The sequence below is a fragment of the Esox lucius genome, chromosome 12 (assembly GCF_011004845.1).
Source record: "Esox lucius isolate fEsoLuc1 chromosome 12, fEsoLuc1.pri, whole genome shotgun sequence".
In the NCBI taxonomy this organism is placed as follows: Eukaryota; Metazoa; Chordata; class Actinopteri; order Esociformes; family Esocidae; genus Esox; species Esox lucius.
Genome location: NC_047580.1, coordinates 25,946,607 through 25,968,066, shown reverse-complemented (window position 1 = coordinate 25,968,066; position 21,460 = coordinate 25,946,607). Strand labels below are relative to the sequence as shown.

The window sequence follows — 21,460 nt, the reverse complement described above, 5'->3', positions numbered from 1 at the left end:
TATCATCTGACGCCAGCACATTATCTCAGGTTCTTATACTGAGCCTGCATTTTCATCTGACCTCTGCATATTATCCCAGGTTCTTATCCAGGTCCTACATTTCCGGGATAAACACTTTTTAGGGATATTGTACAGAATATTATCCTGAGTAATAAATGGATGTTGGTGTAAATGTAAACTTGCTGACTTACTGAAACCAAAAGGAATGTTTGAACATCTTTACCTTGAACAGACTAGATTAGATTGTCAGAGAACCACGTCTACTGGCAGAGCTGACTTAAACACTGAAACCTCAGCGTTAATGCAATGTGCACCTTCTTGAACGTCAAATAAAAGATTCAGATCATCATAATTTTGCCGCCCAGGCTGTAATTTGTTTTGGACAAGGTGTGGTTTGGGACAGCATTACATGTGAATCAGAGTGACTTAGTTTCTGACATGATGGAGATATACTTAACGTGAATCCTTTCAATGTGTCTGTGTTTTTCAGTGTTTAGTCAAGGAGACAAAGGCACGTCCTGGTACATTATCTGGAAAGGGTCTGTAAATGTCATCACACACGGAAAGGTGAGGCTGTCAACCTCGTTAACTGTGTAAAACATTAACATTTTCACATCATTGATTAAAATCGGGGATGTAGTGAATTTGAATTGTGTTTTCACTGTAAGACAGCTAAAGTTTGAATGCCCTTGCATTTTTGTGGTGCAGGGTCTGGTAACTACGTTACATGAGGGAGAGGACTTTGGGCAGCTGGCCTTAGTGAACGATGCTCCCAGAGCGGCCACCATTATCCTGAGAGAGGACAACTGCCACTTCCTCCGAGTTGACAAACAGGACTTCATACGCATCCTCAAGGTGGGCGTGGCCACAGCCGGATGTTGTGTAGATGCTGTATTCATACTGATGTGTTCTGTCCTGTGTGTCTTCATACTGATGTGTTCTGTCCTGTGTGTCTTCATACTGATGTGTTCTGTCCCGTGTGTCTTCATACTGATGTGTTCTGTCCTGTGTGTCTTCATACTGATGTGTTCTGTCCCGTGTGTCTTCATACTGATGTGTTCTGTCCTGTGTGTCTTCATACTGATGTGTTCTGTCCTGTGTGTCTTCATACTGATGTGTTCTGTCCCGTGTGTCTTCATACTGATGTGTTCTGTCCTGTGTGTCTTCATACTGATGTGTTCTGTCCCGTGTGTCTTCATACTGATGTGTTCTGTCCTGTGTGTCTTCATACTGATGTGTTCTGTCCTGTGTGTCTTCATACTGATGTGTTCTGTCCCGTGTGTCTTCATACTGATGTGTTCTGTCCCGTGTGTCTTCATACTGATGTGTTCTGTCCCGTGTGTCTTCATACTGATGTGTTCTGTCCCGTGTGTCTTCATACTGATGTGTTCTGTCCCGTGTGTCTTCATACTGATGTGTTCTGTCCCGTGTGTCTTCATACTGATGTGTTCTGTCCCGTGTGTCTTCATACTGATGTGTTCTGTCCCGTGTGTCTTCATACTGATGTGTTCTGTCCTGTGTGTCTTCATACTGATGTGTTCTGTCCTGTGTGTCTTCGTACTGATGTGTTCTGTCCCGTGTGTCTTCATACTGATGTGTTCTGTCCCGTGTGTCTTCATACTGATGTGTTCTGTCCCGTGTGTCTTCATACTGATGTGTTCTGTCCCGTGTGTCTTCATACTGATGTGTTCTGTCCCGTGTGTCTTCATACTGATGTGTTCTGTCCCGTGTGTCTTCGTACTGATGTGTTCTGTCCCGTGTGTCTTCATACTGATGTGTTCTGTCCCGTGTGTCTTCATACTGATGTGTTCTGTCCCGTGTGTCTTCATACTGATGTGTTCTGTCCTGTGGGTTGTCAGTGTGTGCTATATATATATATATATATATGTGTATGTATGACGATGTGTTGTCATTGTGTTTCAGGACGTGGAGGCTAACACTGTACGTCTGGAGGAACATGGTAAAGCTGTGCTAGTGCTGGAAAAGACTGAGTCAACCAGTCAGGGAGGAGGAGGAACCAACAGCAAGTGAGACATGCCCACCTCTTGTAGAATATACAGGTGCTGGTCATAAAATTAGAATATCATCAAAAAGATACTGAATTTGGGATTTTCATTAGTTTCATTAGTCAGTTATAATCATCACAATTAAAAGAAAAAGTTTCACTTTTTGAATGGAATTACTGAAATAAATCAACTTTTTGATGATATTCCAATTATATGACCAGCACCTGTACCTTATAACAGCAATATGTTAAACATGCACATTTACTTTAAATATCTACATAAACGTCCTTTCCAATGGTTTCTTAGGCCAATGTGATGTAACCAGACATTTGCTGTAATAAATAAGCCCATGTGTTGGTGACAGAATTACAGTGATCTTCCTGTCTGTAAATTGACCTCTACCCTGTTCGGTTAGGCCTGATCTTTTTATCTGATCTGGTCAAAAATAATTAGGGAATATTCTAAGCTGACTACCTCTTGATATTATTGTTAACCAAAGTGTCCCCAACAATCACACACACATACACACAGATATACAGTGATGTCTGGAACGCCGGAGAAGATCCTAGAACACCTGCTTGAGACAGTGAAGTTGGATGCTAATAGCAATGACGCTATAGGTAGGATTCCTGATTAACTTACCTTGCATTCTGAGTATGGGTACAGAGATTTCCCTGCTATTGGAGTTGGATCTGTCTATATCGGCCACTCTCCTGTGGCTATATTTTCAATGAACAGGAGTTCCTTTAACTGTACCTCTGAAACGTCAGACTGTCCACGAGAAGCCAGATCAGAGTATTTAAATTGTGCTCGTGTTTTTTGAGCAGGAAGCATGGGGATGGCCTTGTCAGTGAGTTAATGTGTTGCTCTGTGTACCTTCAGATCCCTGTGTGACCGACTTCCTACTGACCCACAGGGTCTTCATGCCCTCCAGCCAGCTATGCCCAGCCCTGCAACACCAATATCCTTTATGATTGTCATTATGACGGTGTTGATGATGACGGTAATGATGTTGAAGGTGGTGAGGTTGATGATGATGATGTTGAAGATGGTGAGGTTGATGATGATGGTGTTGATGATGATGATGATAATGATGTTGAAGATGGTGAGGTTGATGATGATGATGGTGTTGTTGATGATGATAATGATGATGTTGAAGATGATGAGGTTGATGATGATGACGGTGTTGTTGATGATAAGGATGTTGAAGATGATGAGGTTGATGATGATGGTAGTGTTGTTGATGATGATAAGGATGTTGAAGATGGTGAGGTTGATGATGATGATGTTGATGATGATGAAGATGGTGAGGTTGATGATGATGATGGTGTTGTTGATGATGTTGAAGATGGTGAGGTTGATGATGATGATGATGGTGTTGTTGATGATGATGATGATAATTATGTTGAAGATGGTGAGGTTGATGATGGTGTTGGTAATGGTAATGAGGACAATTAGATTAGATTCAACTTTATTGTCATTGAACAATACAAGTACAGTACCATGAAATGCAGTTAGCATCTAACCAGAAGTGCAAATTGAGGAAGGCAGAAAAAGTATTAAGTATATGTATATTACCAGTGTAATGTGTAGATGAGCAATACTAAATGTGCACTAAGAAAAATAGAGGAGGGCAGACATTTTACAAGTAATGGGTATAGTGTATGGTACAACTGGTATAATAGTTGTTCGGGTACAAATGGAAATTACAAAATGGCATTCAAGATGTGTAAACGAGGCAAATTAAGGAGTGATGTATTAAGGTAGCTAGTGCACCAGAGATGCAGAGATAGCAGCAATGAGGTCCTGAGGTAGACATGCGTGTGTAACAACTGTTAAAATGCAGGCACAATGGCAATTTTAAATGTGCAAAGAGGCAAATTGAATGTACAAGGTGTACAAGACTGAATTTAATGATGGTGGTGACAATAATGATTATGGTAATGGTAATGATGATGAAAATAGTGGTTGTGTTGATGATAATGAAGATTGTTTAGGTGATCACAGTGATGATGATGATGAGTGTACAGATGGTAATCATGGTGGTGCTGGTAATGATAGTGATGTTTATGATTACGCTGATGTTGGTGGTGATGTGGGGGTGAGGATGATAATTGTGATGGTAGTGATATTGGAATGATGGCGGCATGTTGATTATGATGATGATGATAATGACGGTAGTGGTGGAGGGATAATGATGACGATAATGATTATGGTGCCATTTGTTGTTGGGTCTATATATTTGCTTACATTATGCCTCCGAGGGTATCCAATACCAAAATATTTGTGGGAGAATTTTTTATGTCTAACAAAAAACAAATGAACCATGTAAATGTTATTGCATTAAATTCCCACAGTAACACAAATAAACCACAGTAGCCTCTGCTCCAGAAACACTAGTGTCTTCTGGCAACAGCAGCAACCAATGACTGTCTAGAATATCTGTATGTTGTTGTTTAGACAATAGTTTTGTAGTTTAGTTTTGTATACCTGTGTTATGTTGTTGTTCAGACATTGGTCTAGGTTTAGAGTAATTGTGGTAAGGTGTTCAAATTAGTCGGTTCCTTTCACATTTGTATAGTTATCGACAGTTTTCACATTTGTGTAAGGCAAACATTGAGCTTTCATTAAAAAACAATTACCAATGGCACCTTAACCCTGAGTGCACCTACCATTCAGAGCCTTCTGAGGGCTCAGAGCTGGAGAAAGCAGCCTACGCACTCAACACAAAGCAGAAGATAGTGAAGCTGATTGGCCAGTGGGTGGCTCTGTTTGGCCAGTTTCTTAAAGACGACCCAATTGCTGTAGACTTCCTAGAGGTGGGTGATTGGTGGGATTCTGCAGAGCAGTGGTTTCAGTTGTTGGAATGCATCATGGGCGGTTTGGAATAAGTCTGGGTTTTCTTTTTCTGTCGGGTAAATTATTTAAAAAGTTAATAGTAGGTAGAATCTTTTGTAGTCACAAATTATTTCTTAGATTATATTATCTAAGAAATACTTTTGAAATGCAAATATTGAGTCACAATGAGTTTACCTGGTACAGCTGAGGCCCTGAGCTAAGACCAATTGACAACCCCTGTTTAGTAACTACACACATCTTTGTAAAGCGTGGAAATTAGAGCCTCTGTTGTGGTTGTCTCTGTGTCTGCATGTGCGTGTGTGTGTGTGTGTGTGTGTGTCTACACTGTACATGCAGTGTTTTTACATGGTGTTTCTTCGTATGACAGAGGGTGAGGCAGGAGGTGGCAGGTGACACCCGTCTGTCCAGTATGCTGAAGGAGCAGCTCAGAGACAAGAGGAAAACCAGAGTGTGAGTAGTTACGCGATAATCAGTCAGTCAACACCCTACAGTACCAGTATGAATGTCATGGGGTGGATATTCATCTCATGACTGGAGTAATGTGCACATTAACGGGGCACTGTGTAAAATCCTGTCTCTGACGTTTGAAAGACTGAATTTAAACCATAACACAACCTGTCCCCACTTTCCCCTCACCAAATGTCATGGGGATAGTATTAGCTGGTCCAGGGTGGTTTAGGGTGGGAGGGGCTGTACTGCCTGTGTGAAGTGTGTATGAGGAGACGACACGTCAATGCAAACTGAATGACCGGCGAAAATGTTTGAATTGGGAATATCTCAGGCACTCCGAACAACGTTGACTTAAAGCTTTACTGGCAGATGTCTTCTAGTCATTTGTGCTTGTATTTGTGCTTGTATTTGTGCTTGTATTTGTGCTTGTATTTGTGCTTGTAGTACAAAAAAAATCTGACATATGGCACCGTTAACATTATGGAGTTGCAAATCTGTAATGATGTTTCTTTAGATTGAAAATAAGCTGTTTCAAATCTATAACTTCAGATTGAAATAATATTTCCTTTTCAGGCTTGAGAATGGTTTTGGGTCACTTACGAAGGTAAGTAGACTCACATTACATGCTTAAGATTTTTTGGTTTACCTAAAATCGGACTTAATAAAGATCACTTGTACGCACATACTTCTCTGTGTGTTACCGGATCACAGTACATTCCATTGTAGCAGTTTGTGAGATAACAACAAACATTCAAATAATTAAAAAAACTGACTAATGAAAAACCACACCAGTCTAAAATGTCTGTTGTTTGTCTCCATCAGCTCAACCATCAGTTTGACTGGTTTACCAGTTGTGAGGAGACAATGGGGAACTGTCCGCCAATCAGACCACAGGACACAGGTCAGTCTAACTACCACAACACTAACAATACACAGTAGATCAACTTACGTTTTTGTCAACTAGAGCATGATCATAATTTTTTGGTCAACTAGATTATGTTTTGTCAACTATAGCATGATCATTATTTTGACCTGTTTTATCTTGTAATGTTTATTACCTACTGGTTAACCATTCGGTTGTCTCAATGAGAACATTTTCTCTCCTAGTACTGTATGAGCTCTTCCGGCCTGACCATACGTCAGTCACTGTGGTGCTGCCGGTCATCTCATCAGTTCAGGATCTTCTGTCATCTCTGGTGAACCCAGGTGGAGGTCACATTCTAGTCAAAATCAACTCCATGGGAGGTAGGTGGCTGCGCTTTCTTTTTACGTGTCCACTGGGAGCAATTTGAATAAAATTCCCAAAACACAGTTGTACAAGATTTTCATTACATTCCTTCCAGTGTGTTCAGTCCCTCCTCGGCCAAGACTAGTTAAATAAATAAAAATTGGTTTCTTACCTGTAGCTACATGTTGATGTTCAGGTTACAGGTAAATATACTACTTACAAAGGTTTTAATTAGTGCGTAGGTCTCAGTAACCACCTGTGTCTTGTTGGGCTGTGTCTCAGGTGTGTGTTAAAGTATTTGTGGTGGCTGTATCACAGACAGGGTTCAGTTGAAGCTGAATGCCACAGGGGTCTACACCTCACTTGGACTGAATGAGAGACTGTTCCTCTGCACTGCCAGCCAGGTGGATCAACTGGTGAGCCTCATCATCCATTCATCACCTACAGCCAATATCTGCTGTAGTCTCTCCTGGCTGCTGAGATGTCCTTAGGAAATTCTCTATACCTCAACAACTTCACGTGTGTTGAATTAAATCCGCCACCGGGTTATCGTCGCATTTTGGGTGAATTCCTCCCCTCCATGACGACGTAGCATTTTTATTGAGTAGTTTATTGAGTAGTTTATTGCGTTGTTCGTTGAATTGTTTATTGAGTAGTTTATTATGTTGTTCATTGCATTGTTTATTGAGTAGTTTATGGAGTAGTTTATTGCATTGTTCATTGCATTGTTTATTGAGTAGTTTATTGCGTTTTTTGCGTTGTTCATTGCATTGTTTATTGCGTTGGTCATTGCATTGTTTATTGAGTAGTTTATTGAGTAGTTTATTGCATTGTTCATTGTATTGTTTATTGAGTAGTTTATTGCGTTTTTTGCGTTGTTCATTGTATTGTTTATTGAGTAGTTTATTGCGTTTTTTGCGTTGTTCATTGCATTGTTTATTGCGTTGTTTATTGCGTTGTTCATTGCGTTGTTCATTGCGTTGTTCATTGTGTTGTTCATTGTATTTTCTTCTCTGGCACGTCAACAGACACCTCTTAGGGAGCAGCAGGGTCCTGAGCATAGCAACACAGAGTTCTTGGAGCAGATGTGTTCCAAAGACATCGCCGGCCAGCTGACCAACTACGACTGGGAGCTGTTCACTGCCATGCATGAGGTGAGGCCGTGGCCGGGCTGTGCCAGTCTTATGGAGGTTATAGATTTATGGGTCAACAGGAGGAAAGTTACAACTGGAGAAGCTGTGGTGTATACCTGCACCTGGCATAAATACACAGTCTGTCTGGCACTAAGGCATTTCTATGAGTCAACATAGACAGACACATTTAGATATTGTTTTCACAATTTGGTCTCTCAGAGCTGATCTGACGGGTCAAACAACCAACTAATTAAATAAATATCAATATTGGGCTGTCTTTGTAAAAGCAGTTTGAGTCATCCTCTTCATGATATCGCCAATCTGATAACTGAAACTGATAACAGAAACGGTCAGTTAGTCATTGTCTAACACATTATACGTTCTGCATTACGGCCTCCCGCTCCTTCGCCACTCGCCACGTTGTATGTAATGTTTATTCTTTTTAAAAAGTTGTCCCACTGAGGCAAAAACACCCATTTCACAAGGAGGTTGAATTATTAAAAATAATATTATAAAGTGATAATGTCCAGTCTATTGGATGGTTGATTGATAAATTGGGCAGATATACGCAGCTTTCAGTGTGTGTTTATCCTTCTACAGTGAATACTGACAGGTGAATGAATGTTTCTTACACCAGGTGGAACTTGTTTACTATGTATTTGGGCAACATAACTTCCCCGGCACCACCACAGCTAACCTGGAGCGATTTGTGCATCGTTTCAACCAAGTACAGTACTGGGTGGTGACAGAGGTTTGTTTGTGTGATGACCTGGTCAAGAGAGCTATGCTGCTCAAGAAGTTCATCAAGATCGCCGCCATGTGAGTGTCACTGATATCGCTCCTTTTACCTTGTTAGACTCTATATTAACTATCAGAAATACTGTATTAGTGGTTGTGTACAATAACAGTAAAGTATAAAATGCATCAAATAAATACCTTAAAAAAAAGCTCTTATCTTGTAATTGTTTAGTCTCACAGCTTTTATTGACTGTGTTGGTCTAGGTTGAAGGAACAAAAGAACCTCAACTCGTTCTTTGCTGTGATGTTTGGTCTGAGTAACAGTGCTGTGCAGAGACTGTACAAGACCTGGGAGGTGAGGCCTGCTGTCGTCATTTTCTTCCTTAGAACTATTTGAATATAACAGCTGTGAAATGGTTATCATAATAGACCTTGTAACAGTAGTTGTTGTTGTTGACAGAGAGTGCCAAGTAAGACGAAAAGGGTCTATTGTGCCTACGAGAGGTTAATGGTGAGTCAGTGTTTGCATCTATGTTATTCAAACCTGTCATAGCAATGTTTACGCTGTGTCTTTTTACAGTGTTCACCCCTTGTCCAGGCACTTTCTTTGTATGGTTATTATTATTACTGGGGGTTGCAAAGTAATGGGTCCCTGTCAATATCTTTGTCTCAATACCTTTTGTATTTGTTAGCATTGGTTATTATTATTATTTTTATAACGTTTCTGCCATGGAAAATGAAAGTCAGATTGTACGACATAGAATGGTGAATCTTGCAGAATTGTAAGTGCAACACCATCCCAATTGGCCACATGGTGGCACTATAACAAGCCATACAACAAGTGATGTAGAGTGGTAAAATTTGGTACATGGGAATGGCCAAGGTGCATGTAACTCAGCTTGAAGCATATATGAATACACTTTTTTATAAAACTGGTTGAGCATGTAATTAGCATCAAGTAAGGCTAAAACAGTATATTTTGAACCGTTCAAGACCAAACCAGCTTTCAAAGTTGTAGACATTGAAACTAGTTATGAAAGGGAAAGTATACTGGTGGCGGTTGGGTAGCCCTGATAGAAGTTGTAGCTTTTTATAAGTTACCCACGATCAATCTGGGAGTTAATCCGACCATAGTGTTAATACTGCAATGCGGGTTTGATTGAATGAAGCCCAAAATGTCCTTCATAACAATGGATGATATCACTCCCTTGGTGTGAGTCGTGTTTTCCCTCCCATTATGTCAACATTTTCAATAGATCCAATCAAATGGTATTTGTTGCTTGCTTCGTTAACACCTGGTGTCAGCGTACTGTTAAATGCTTTCTTAAAATGTCCATGTTTTCCTGTGTCAGGATCCGTCGCGTAACCACAGGGCGTACAGGCTGGCTGTGGCCAAGCTTACCCCCCCCTACATCCCCTTCATGCCCTTGCTACTTAAAGGTAATAATGCAATAGATGAGACCCGTACCTGTGTAAAATAATACCTGATCCTGTATTGAACCTGTGCGTTCTTCTGTTGGCCTACTGTACCACTAGACATGACATTCATGCATGAAGGAAACCAGAACTACACTGAGAAACTGGTCAATTTTGAGAAAATGGTGAGTTGTGTCACTTTTATCACATTCTGGTTAGGCGGTGGCGCAGTGTCTGTAAACCTGGCTATATAAGCTAACTTTTCTTTTTTTACCGTTGCAGCGCATGATTGCCAAGATAGTGAAGATTGTTCGAGGGTGTAGAAGCACACCTTATGGTAAGAGAACCAAGTTGTATGAAGGGACGGTGTAACAAGGCCAATGTTGTGGCGATGTGGCATTCATCGTCTGTGATACTTTGTCCTCCAGTGCCTTCCTCACCTCAGAAGGGACTGGCAGATAGGATGTTTCTGGAGACGCCTTCCATCCGGGTGTCCACATGTAAGATATGCCACAAGCTGTTATCCACCAAAGACAAGTCAATGCTTTACACATTCCATCAATCTAATTTATATCACCAGTTACGATGTGCTTTTAAAGACACCTAGCCTGAAACCCCAAAGAGCAAGAAACAAGAAACAACAGTGGCTAGTAAAAAAAATCCTTAGTAGGGTCAGAACATACTAAGACAACATTCACACTAAGGCAACAATTATAATTATTTTTTACACGTGTTTCCAATTGTTTATTGTCCAGATTCGGAGCAGTCCCTACCTCTCCGGTACTCAAGCAACATCCGCCACTATGTTCAGAACTTTGAAGTGATCGACAACCAACGCAAACTGACACAATTGTCCAGGGGATTGGAGTGCTGACGGCTGAACCAGAGCAGTGGCCATTAAAACGTCTCCATAATTCAACCTTTTGAATCAGGCAAGCAAAGAAGCGCAAAAGACTATTGTCAAGAATGGAGGACAATGGATGTTTCCGGAGTGTCGGGGTGCAAATCCACAGGACAAAGACTTTAAGATAGTTTTGGCAGGCAGTATCTAGTGACCCCTAGTGCCTTTCCAGGGAAGTAGGTTTCTCACTGACTACGGTTGCTGATGGGGCTGTGCGATGATGCAACACTACATCTGAGGAAAAAATATTAGCAATTGGCATTAGCTGTCATTTATACAAACTTTTGTATTGCATATTATTAGGAAAATGAGCTTGTTTTTACTAGTACCATACAGTATATCTAGTACTATAGCTCATAGATATGGGATTAGTTTTGGCCTTTTTTTCTCTTTGATACAACTCATGTAAAATAATGAAATTAAAAATGTTTTGCTAGATCATATATACAAGTGTGTAAAACATTTCATACCAGAGGGTTTATTTTTATTCAAAATAAATTATTTTCATAATTGTGTTGTCAATTAAGTCAGTTTTTTGTAGAAGTTGTCATTTTTATTCGAAATTCAAACCGTAAAATAAGATACAAATGATCACTGAAAGACAAGCCTCCAACCCCCCCCCCCACACAAAAGAAATCCCCAATATGGGGAAAGTAGATTTCACAAAACATTTCTTTTAAAAGTGAATGTAAAAAATATTCTCCTTGCCAGAAATATACTGTATGTACAAATTTGTTAAAAGGAGATTAAATGGGACGTAAAAAAAAGAGGAGAAAACCAGGATAAACCCAGTGCTGTCTCCTGCGGCAACCACAGAGGATGCTGTTAAAAACCTCTCAACATAAATAATACTAGGTTGACATTTTTTGGACACTACTATCCAAACAAATACCGTTCGGAACAATATAAAAATAGTGTTCCAAACAATATGATACATTAAACAATCCACTGAGTGGCGTTAGCAGTCCTTGCACCTCGTGTCTTGATGAAGTGTGTGGACTAAATCCAATATGAGCAAGGGGGCCATCAAAAAAATATTACATAAATATGTAACACTATGGCTGTTAAGTTAGGTGATGTAATTCAACTGCACATACATTGTCACACATGTAACATGCCCACTCGAGTTCAACTCTGAGGCAGTCTTTCCTACCATTAATATCCAAAAGTGTCATCAAAGTTTGGCTAGTGAGAGCAGTGGAGCAAAACGTAAGTGGTCAAATACGTGCACTAGAATAATCCAGAAAATGTCCAAAACCTCTGAAAATATCCCCTCCAACCACAGTCTTTTATACGGTTACGATCACACATCAAATGTTGGATGAACATGATTTAAAGATGCAGTCCGCAGTCTTCGGTAAACATGGTAAGCACTGACAAAAAGGACCCCAAAAATACTGCACCATGTCACATGCTACTTTTCAACCGCTCATTGCTAACTGAGGTATGATAGCAATTCTGCTAAGAGATTATGCACATATTACCAGCACACATCTAGCCCTTAATGGGAGGTTTGGAAAATTATTTTGTTACTTGCAAATTTCCCAGACTGCATCTTTAATACAACAGATAACAAAATCAAAAAGGAGAACAGACACACCCACAAAAACTAAATCCAATATCAACCGGCGTGAAGAATAATATTGCACTTACAAACACGTTTTTTTTTCAGTTCCCAATGCCAAGTTGCTATCCCTTTTAGAAGAAGCACAGAGAGGAAATCAGAACCATACTGACAAACAGGTCATTTGTGAGAGAAGTATGAGTTGTATGACTTAATCTATCGCATTCTGGTTAGGTGGCAGTGCATTTTGTGCACACATAGATTTCACTGTACATGTATGTATTCACACACTGCACTGCAGTCTCTATAACATTAACTGAATAGTTACACAGGTTCTGGCGTTCCTAAACTCTGTTGGGCAGTCATTACCCACCTTGAGTTCAGATTGTAGTTATGCAATTATTAGCATCACTGCTGCTGGACACGTCCGCCCTTCCCCTCCATGCAAGAGAAGAGAGGACTTGGCAATGGGAAATATCTTTCTTATTCACATGAAAAACACAGCGACACACACACACACAGTCCATCGCACATACCTCCTCGCTCACGCACACTCTCAGACTATTTACATATAAAATTAGCCTGAAATATTCAGTCCCTGGGTGAAGCTGCAGCCTCATGGTGGAAGGACGCCTGGTACTCGTAGTTCTCTATCCATAAGGGCAGAAAAAAACTACCAAAAACAAAGATTGCTCCTAGCACACTGCAAGATGTATGTCAAAATGTGTAGGGACAAATGTGTAGGGACTGGACATTCGGCTGTTTCCCTGATACTCACATGGCAAAAGAATGTGAGCTTGAGATCCAGCCAGTTAGCACGAGGCTAACACTCACAAAGTGAGCCCTGATCTGCTGGTGACCTGCTCAGATGCAGCTTCCCCGTTCTCTTTGGCAACACGCGATCATTAAATAGTCTCCAAGGCACCATTAAACACCAAGGCTGTGGATATACTGGGACGGTCTTTGCTTCAACCCCTTAAAGCAAAAGACAAATGCAGACGAACTAGTGACTACCCAGATTTCTGGCAAAGCACCACCCCGTTTAAAGCTTTCAGTGAGCTCTATCTCAGAGGCCCATGGTGGATTGATCCAGTCATGTCCCAGTCAACTCTAAGGCAATGCTTTCCTCACAATGAGCATGAATATACAGCATTGACACAAAGTGATCAGCACAGGCTAACATCACTGAAAGAAAGATCAGCCAGTCAGCGTCCTGACAGTTTCTGGCGTACTGTGAATCATCAGTAGATTTCCTTTGAGTGCAAAACAACTGGACCAAACACTGCATGTCCACCGCCCTGAGGCTGAAGAAGCCGATTTGGCTAGCCGAACATTACCGAAGCAACTGAACATACATGGAAACAAGCGGGAAAAGATTACTCTGGCTGCAGAAACATCTTCGCTAGAAACATCGACAGATAAAAAGTCCAGGTGTAAAGGTAAGGGACACATGAGAGAGACACATGCTCTGACTATGCTCCTTTGGTTGCGGTAAACAGATCTTGGGATGGTCTTTTTGATTACTTCAAGGCTACAGAGAGGAAGGGAGATGCATTCAGTCCCCCTCAACATTAAAAGAACCTGTGACCATCACCTGTTTGAAGCAGTGATATTGTTTTTTAGCACCAAATAAGGCAGTTTAGAAAAACTGTCAAACATTCCAAAAGGGAATTAAAAGCGGTTTTAAAAGATGTGCAGAGAGAAACTGAACATCTTCATTAATCAAATCCAGGGCTTCCAAAAGCTGCTCCTCTTATCCTCCTGGAGTCGCTAGTTTGGGAATTTGAATACCAAGTCTAAAGGCAGTTGAAGTTCAGCTTGGTGACCAACCCCAACCCAATGATGAAAAAACAAAAACAACATATATTAAATTAAAAACATTCATTTGGTTTTGAGTCTATATGGTTTCTCTATCTGTAGTGCAGAACAGTGGAGATCCAGTGGTCGTTCCTCCTCTTTACTCTTCAACTGCAGTCTAATCCTCTCTGGACCATTAAAAGGAGACACCTTTTTGTTGCAATCATGTGGGTTTCTAGGTTTCTTTGGTTCTTCGAACAAGAACATAGTTTGTTTTAAATCCTTCTATGGTGTTTAGGCCTCAGACGCAGCCTGGGGTTTGAGTTGGGCCTTCTCCATAGCCGTGCCATAGGGTAACGACCTTTTGAAGAATCCAAGCTGTGGCGGAGAAAAGAGGGGGAAAAAAAGGTTTGAAAAGTTCAAACTGAATACAATGTTCAACATGTCATTCACGTAATATTTTCTCAAACATTTGTCTGTTCTGGTCTCCCCAGGCAGACGGGAGCCCACTGTGCCGGATGTTAGCCTGAATCCTGGCCCACTCACTTTGTACAGAACGTAGATTAGCAGCGCCAGCAGCAGCAGTCCAGCCAGTATGGCCAAGATGATGATCCACAGGGGCACATAGTACTGGCCGTCTGGCTTGTTCCACACCACGGTGGTCACCACCTGAGGTGGGAACACATTAGTCATGTCAAACACTCAACGCAGCCTCCTTTCCATGATCCCTGGATTTTCCCCAACCGTCCAACAACGCATGGGCATGACAACACGACAGAGACTGGGCGGTGGGAACACAGGGACACATGGCACGCACCTTTTTAGAGCCACTCGGTGTTTCCTTTGGTAGGATGGAATATGGCATGGTGACCACGCTGAATCTGGCCAGGCACTCCAGCACGTATCCCTTATAAGCCCTCTGGAGACAGAAACGAAAAGAACCGGAACAGTGATTATTCTGGGAATTTGTGTAGGATTACAGGAAAGGCAAATTGCTACTTATTTTTGTGTCAGACGGCATGGACTGGTGATGGCTGCCTTCTACCTTGTGTCCAGCAGTCGGCGCTAACGTGCCACATGGACCGATTAACCATTTTTATCAGACTGCCTGGCTCCCTCTCACAAAACCCCTCTGACATTCCATTCCTATGAGAAGCTGCGACCGCCAGCTAATGAATTTTCAATGCACTCACACATAAGCCTTGTATTATAAAAAGGAGAGCATGTAAGGCCTTTCTTACAACAACTTCTGTGGACAGATACCTTCCAGCTCTGGTCTAATACACTGGGGCCCAGACAAAAACCACACCCTACACAGAATATTAACTATTGAAATTTGACTTGAATTATACATTGTCATTATTATACAGTTTATTATACAGTTATACAGAATTATACAGTTTACCATCTATCTGAAATATATATCAGAGTCTGTGCACAAGACTCTGAACTAGCATTAAGACTAACATCTAGTCAATAACACTGTGTGAAACTATACAGTCTCCAACTAAGGTTATTTAAGTCTTAGTATTGCTTAATAGAATCATTGTGCTCACATCTAAGAAAGCATTTTAAATAGACACAGTGATGGGTCCAAGTCCTAAGTCCTAACTTTTGAGTCTCAAGTCATGACTGGCAAGTGTAAAATATCAGTTCTATCAACCCAGGTTGAGGCAGGTCACTAGTCAATAGTTAAATGCCATTTTCTATGTCATTGTTAAAAGAAATTCCACAACAAGCCAATAAATTTAACCTCACCTCACTTTTGCAAGCTAGCTGACACACCAAATTTATATTTTATAGTTTCAACAATGTATTTGTCGGGGCCTCTTATGGCACTTTAAATGCTTAGCCTGGTCATGTGGGCATTAGTAAACAGATTATGTAAAGATATTTACATATGCAACCCTGATTGGTTGATAGGATGGTCTACAGCGGCATCTCAAACGGCTCATGCACAAAAAGCAAATGAGTAATTTTTCAATTCGCTGCATGGAAATGTTTAACAACCAGGGGAAATAATGTGTGACTGCAGTGGAATTGCAATGAAAGTGTGTATCAACTACGGCCCATTAGCTGTGTTTCGGAGCAGCACTCACTTGACCACACAGTTTACAAAACAAAAAGTAATGAGCCGACGCAAATAAACGATATCCCCATCCTGCTAGCTAGGCTATTTCAGTAGAAGTCAATACAGCTCAAGTCCAAGTTACGCGAGTCAACAATCTCTTAGTAGATTTACGCATAAGTACACAGATAGTCTGTCTAATACAATCAGTGTCATCTGGTAGAAACATGTCTGTACATGTGTTCTGTGTTGGAGGGGTTGGATTCATAATTAAATGTGTGTGTGTCACCCATGGCCAACAAGCCTACATGTGTGATGGGTGTTTGTCTATGCAGAGTGAATGCATCCATCTATCCATCCGCTCCATATAGCCCATACCTCCATGAAGGTCTCAGCCCTGATCCGTGAGCGCACTTTGAGGATGGCACTGGTCCCCTTCTCCAGAAGGCCCACGTTACACCTCAGCGTCCAGCACTCTACATTAGAACATGACTGAGGAGGGACGGAGTGTTAGCATTAGATACGCTGCGCTTCCAGTTATACTAAAACCAAATTCCAAGGACAGGGAAAACGAGAATGGTTACAAAGTCAATTTTACTGGTCATTCTGTTAACAGCAATGAATTGCATGAAGAAGAAACTGTTTTGCGAGGGTGTGCAGACAAAAAGGTGGTGGATAGGAAGGGCAATAATGGCAATGTTAACTCTGAATGCTAAATAAAACAAAGAGCTCAATGTTCAGACCCCTATCCAGAGCTGCTTTGAATTAGGCAGATTGAGAGAATGTCATGAGACTATAAAAATGCAGCATGCAGTTGACACCAACCAACATTATTGCACAACCACTAAAAACCAGCCCACTTTTCACAAGGCCGAATACACAATCGGAATAGAAACCGGGAGACGGGATCTTTGCATTGTAAACCTCCACAAACTGAATTTTACTGCAGGCGAGATAGACAGACCACCCTGGACTAGGTGGTTTTGGTGGGCTTCCTGCGGGAGAAATTAGTTTACTTATTAAGCCAAGAGCCAAGGAGGGCAAACAAACCCAGTAGGGGAGGGTGTAGTTCACTACCCAACACCCACCCAGCTGGCTGTTACCTCCCTCAGGGCATTTCATAGCCAACCTTAACAAGGACATAACTGTTACAGACCTCAGAGCCGAACAGTCTTAAACAACCTTAACAAGGACGTTACTGTTACAGACCTTCCCCTTTCTGTCCCTTTCCCAGTCAGAATTTGTTTCCGAAATATTACACAAAAATGTGAAAGACTGTATGTTGAATGAGGCTACAGAGGCTGGTGGGCCTGGGGTCCAGGGACACGGCCCATAAGGACATGGTCCAGACATGAATATGACTCACAAGGTCAAGGGCAGGAGTGAAGCTGCTGTTCCCACAATGAGGGAGCAGCAACCGGCTGTATGATTGAGCTGCAGTGTGTGGTGTGTGTCTGGACTGCTGTAATGGGCGTTAAGCAGACCAGACACTGACTGCTCGACTCCCATTACAGTGTGTGTACATTGCAGGTCTTCTAGGAAAAGGCCAGTCATAGAGGGGTCTCCGTCATCTACCAGACCCTGTAATACAACCAGAATCAATCAATGGGCTATACAACTTTATTATACACACCTCTAACAACTAACAGACTTTCTGTTTCTCTTGAAAACGCTTTTCAACAGAGACTCCGGTCCCATGTTCAGACTAAGAGGCTGAGAGCGAAACAAAGAATGGGGGCCTTTATAGGACTGTGTCATTTAGCAGGCACGATAAACGACAGTCAATTAAGAGCAACGGTTTTGGGGTGGGGTGGGTTGGGGGGGTGGTTAACGACCACAATGACCTCTTTCAGCGCTACAGGTAGTGACAGATAGAGAACTCCCCCTACCTGCAGCTGTAGGGATCAATAGGGCCAGTGTGTCTGTGGGGCAGGACCAGAGCCTGTACAAACAACACCACAGAGTGGAAAGGTACCAGGTGGTCTGTGAACCAACCAGTGGATCCCTAGATCATCCGACTCCCATGCAACCGCGGTCCTTCCTGCAGCCCTTTAATGCTAATCATCACAGCGGGACCAGCACAAGCCCTTTGACCCCTCCCCCTTAATTACATCATATCCTCATTAGCCAATCCCGGGAGGCTTATGTTAGAGCAGGACCAGGCCAAAGCCACCCTCCTAGATCAACAACATGCCTTGCCCCAGGCAGAGGTTCAACCCTCCACCTCAGCTCTATATTCAAAGCAATGTCCCTGGTCTCTACCATCCTGTTTATCTCAACTACTTTGACAGCGGGGAACAGTCCTTTACAAACAAAAATCAAAAACAAAGCCTGTTGCATTAAGGGTGTCATAGTTTGCGCCCACACTAGTGTTCTGGAACAAGGTCTTCCAAAGGCGGTTCTGGTGCCTCCCGGGAGTGTTTTGCCCAACTAATGCTCATGGGCCATTTAAATGATAAAATCATTAACAAGCTTCGATTATCCGAAACAGCTGTGTAATGCTAGATGTGGACACATTAGAATGCATGTGGGAGTGGTAACGGAAGCGTAATGGTTGGTAAATGAGTCTGTGGTGGTAACCATGTAGCGGTCTCCATGGGACACCGGATTATAGTCTGTCAGTCCAGGGGACTATGTTTTAAGCTTTGGGTGGCTTTTCTGCAGCGTCTGTGTCTCCATTTTTTCCTGCCGGTGTTTGTTTTTGTACATGTCCTCACCAGGTTTGTGTGCTCCGCCAGCTGGTCTCTCTGGACGTCTCTCCGAGCAATGTGGTGACCCTGTCCGGACACAAGTATGGGAGGCTGCTCCGTGGAAGACTGCTGGAGCTGAGGACACACAGCGCTCGTTAGATCATCCCATTACAAACACTGACCTCGCCCACGACCAAAGAGCACACCACCCTTCACGTCAGTACAGGGAGTGACTCTGGAGAACAGTCCTCATTAATCTAGCGCATCTGACGTCTCATTCACATGGCTTCCCACAGAAACACGATCTACACATCACAGCAAAATGGAGAACCACTTCTGGGCCGACTTAGCATTTGGGCAGTTCTAAACACAAACAAGGGATTACGCAAGAGAATTCTAGACATGAAAAGCTGAGGATGAAAACCCAGGGCAGACAACGTTAGATGTAGAAGACGAGTGTATCGGTACAGAAGTGGTTCATCATGCTGTGCTGAGCAGAGGGAAGATCTGAGAGGTCTAATTGATAGTAGGCCCAAGTGTCCTGGGCAGGGCTGGCTGGCTGGGAGGCACGAGGTGGGTGTGGAGGCCGTTAATCACACACAGAATTAGAACTTGAGGGACATCTTCACAGGGCATGTCTTCCTAAAGCCATCCAGCCTCACACAGATGTCTATGACCCTGGGAAAGGGGAGGGGATGCTGTGTGCGCGCACGCGCCCGCGCACGTCCTGTGTGTTTACTGGTGAGTGAATGAGTGCTCGACGCCTGCTTCACTTGTATGGAGTCGTACACAAGCGTCATTTCACCTTTACGCTCCGAGTCGAACCTCCAAAGTTAGGGACTGATAGTTCACCTTGAGCTGCAGGCTGTTGATGGAGTAGTTGGTGGTACAGTTGACAGGTCCCTCAGTGGAGATCTCCAAGGGGTAGAGGAGATCCTGGCCCTGAACACGGAGAGGACAGCTGAGCTGCAGCACGGTGTGGCTGACACCACTGGGCCCTTTGTTCACCAGCTGACAGGCGAGAAACGAGGAGAAAGAGGGACATATTAAATCCAAATTAGAGGTACATAACCTGCCCAGCTAGTGTGGTGGAAATTGAACCTGCTCTGTGGCATTGACCGAGACCTCCGGGAAACGTTGGAGTGATGTCATCTAAACTTGAGTTGTGTTTCTCTTCCTGCTCTGAGTAAGGTCACACGGTGTGACGTCAGACAACGTGAGCCTACGCTTTCAAATTGAGTTGGACCTGCCATGGTGTCAGGCTCAAGACAAACCCCTGAGCTTCCCGGAATGTGAATGGACTTGATCCTCCTATTTGCTCCTTCTTTTCCTTTCCCGCTGCCCTAGCGATGTCTGGTCTGTTGCTACATCCATACAAGTGTCTGTCAAGCCAGTTAGCCTCATGAATGGCGTCTGGCTCCAACTCCACACATTGGAAAAATGGAATGTCCACAGGGTTTTTCCAAACCGTCCCGCTGGATCTCACCAACCTAACCTTCACGCTCTTTACCTCATAGACATGTTGGACAGCCGGCCCGATGTCCTGCTCCACACGGGGGCTCTTGGAGGACTTCCAGTTGGAGGGAGGGAAGACCACCTTGTCTGGCCGAGAGACGCTTTCGAACAGACAGAAAAAGAGCGCACAGAGTGAGCAATTGTTTTTGTGGGGAGACTTTTTTTATTTTTTTTATTATTTTTTATTTCAAAAGGGCTTTCTAACACTGACACAAAACCCTCCCCCTCCATAAAAATCCTCTGTACTCACCCCTGTAAAATGACATCAGCTTGGACAACCACCTCCAGCTGATAGGGTACCGCCTCGCTGTGGGAATTATTCTCATTCTTGCTGTGGAAAAGAGGGAAACACAGAGGTGAATAACAGAACAAAACACACACCTACAAGTTAAGAACTCCACTGTTTTGTCAGTGGCACATAAATACATGTCTAGAAATGCTAAGGATGAGTCATACCTGCGGATCTGGAGCTCAAACTGAACTGTCTTGCGAGTGTCCTTGAGTCGTGGCACAGTGAAACGAAGGCCTGCCCAAAGCTGTCAATGAGGAAAAAAAACACTACGGTCAGGGATTATAGCTGTAACATGGTGTAAGAGAATGGGAGCTACAAATGGCTGTGGTATAGGACAACCATCAGATCAAAGATCCCGTTTGCAGGTATATTTGATATATGTTAGTTTTTATTATATTTGTTTCTTGTTTATTTGTCTGTGATATACACCATTAAGCAAATGCTTTTATCTAAAGCGAGTTAGTCATGCGTGCACACAATTTACATATGGGTGGGTGGATCGTGCCTCCATTGAAATGTGTGGCACACAGCTGTGATACACCTGGACCTGCAGGCCTGGGCGGGCTGGGACTTACAGCATTCTGTTCAACTGCCCTTTCCTCTATTGGAATTTCATGGCCCTGTTTTTTTCCATCCAAATTGCACGCACATACAGCACAGTAATCGCAATCCAGAGGCCAGTGAGGTTAGAGCTTTTAACTGTTAAACTGTTTAATTGTGTGTGTGTGTGTGTGTGTGTGTGTGTGTGTGTGTGTGTGTGTGTGTGTGCACAGCAAATGTGCACTGTAAAACTGTTCAGATAC

The 21,460-nt window shown here is 42.6% G+C and overlaps 2 protein-coding genes across 7 annotated transcripts in view; one reads left to right on the top strand and one right to left on the bottom strand.

Moving 5' to 3' along the window:
* Positions 1 to 11,242, top strand: part of rapgef3 (Rap guanine nucleotide exchange factor (GEF) 3) — a 32,781-nt gene extending 21,539 nt beyond the window's left edge. For all 6 annotated transcript variants that reach the window (XM_010890540.4, XM_020051674.2, XM_034296012.1 and 3 more), the window contains 20 exons: positions 491 to 567; positions 709 to 855; positions 1,924 to 2,027; positions 2,538 to 2,626; positions 2,889 to 2,967; positions 4,675 to 4,825; positions 5,233 to 5,315; positions 5,889 to 5,919; positions 6,138 to 6,216; positions 6,423 to 6,560; positions 6,862 to 6,959; positions 7,572 to 7,697; positions 8,314 to 8,495; positions 8,679 to 8,769; positions 8,875 to 8,925; positions 9,767 to 9,854; positions 9,951 to 10,015; positions 10,113 to 10,167; positions 10,259 to 10,330; positions 10,586 to 11,242. In XM_010890540.4, coding sequence (XP_010888842.2) covers positions 491 to 567; positions 709 to 855; positions 1,924 to 2,027; positions 2,538 to 2,626; positions 2,889 to 2,967; positions 4,675 to 4,825; positions 5,233 to 5,315; positions 5,889 to 5,919; positions 6,138 to 6,216; positions 6,423 to 6,560; positions 6,862 to 6,959; positions 7,572 to 7,697; positions 8,314 to 8,495; positions 8,679 to 8,769; positions 8,875 to 8,925; positions 9,767 to 9,854; positions 9,951 to 10,015; positions 10,113 to 10,167; positions 10,259 to 10,330; positions 10,586 to 10,704 — 1,925 coding nt within the window. In that variant the 3' untranslated portion in view covers positions 10,705 to 11,242. The remainder of the gene's footprint in view (positions 1 to 490; positions 568 to 708; positions 856 to 1,923; positions 2,028 to 2,537; positions 2,627 to 2,888; positions 2,968 to 4,674; positions 4,826 to 5,232; positions 5,316 to 5,888; positions 5,920 to 6,137; positions 6,217 to 6,422; positions 6,561 to 6,861; positions 6,960 to 7,571; positions 7,698 to 8,313; positions 8,496 to 8,678; positions 8,770 to 8,874; positions 8,926 to 9,766; positions 9,855 to 9,950; positions 10,016 to 10,112; positions 10,168 to 10,258; positions 10,331 to 10,585) is intronic.
* Positions 11,243 to 11,262: 20 nt separating this feature from the next.
* The window catches only part of itga5 (integrin, alpha 5 (fibronectin receptor, alpha polypeptide)), a 38,298-nt gene continuing 28,100 nt past the window's right edge, over positions 11,263 to 21,460 (bottom strand). The window contains exons 22-30 of the mRNA XM_010890544.3: positions 20,822 to 20,901; positions 20,616 to 20,696; positions 20,361 to 20,466; positions 19,703 to 19,861; positions 18,878 to 18,985; positions 16,539 to 16,652; positions 14,910 to 15,011; positions 14,639 to 14,761; positions 11,263 to 14,470 (exon numbers count right to left, since the gene is read on the bottom strand). Of these exons, the coding sequence (XP_010888846.2) occupies positions 14,387 to 14,470; positions 14,639 to 14,761; positions 14,910 to 15,011; positions 16,539 to 16,652; positions 18,878 to 18,985; positions 19,703 to 19,861; positions 20,361 to 20,466; positions 20,616 to 20,696; positions 20,822 to 20,901 (957 nt within the window). The 3' untranslated portion in view covers positions 11,263 to 14,386. The remainder of the gene's footprint in view (positions 14,471 to 14,638; positions 14,762 to 14,909; positions 15,012 to 16,538; positions 16,653 to 18,877; positions 18,986 to 19,702; positions 19,862 to 20,360; positions 20,467 to 20,615; positions 20,697 to 20,821; positions 20,902 to 21,460) is intronic.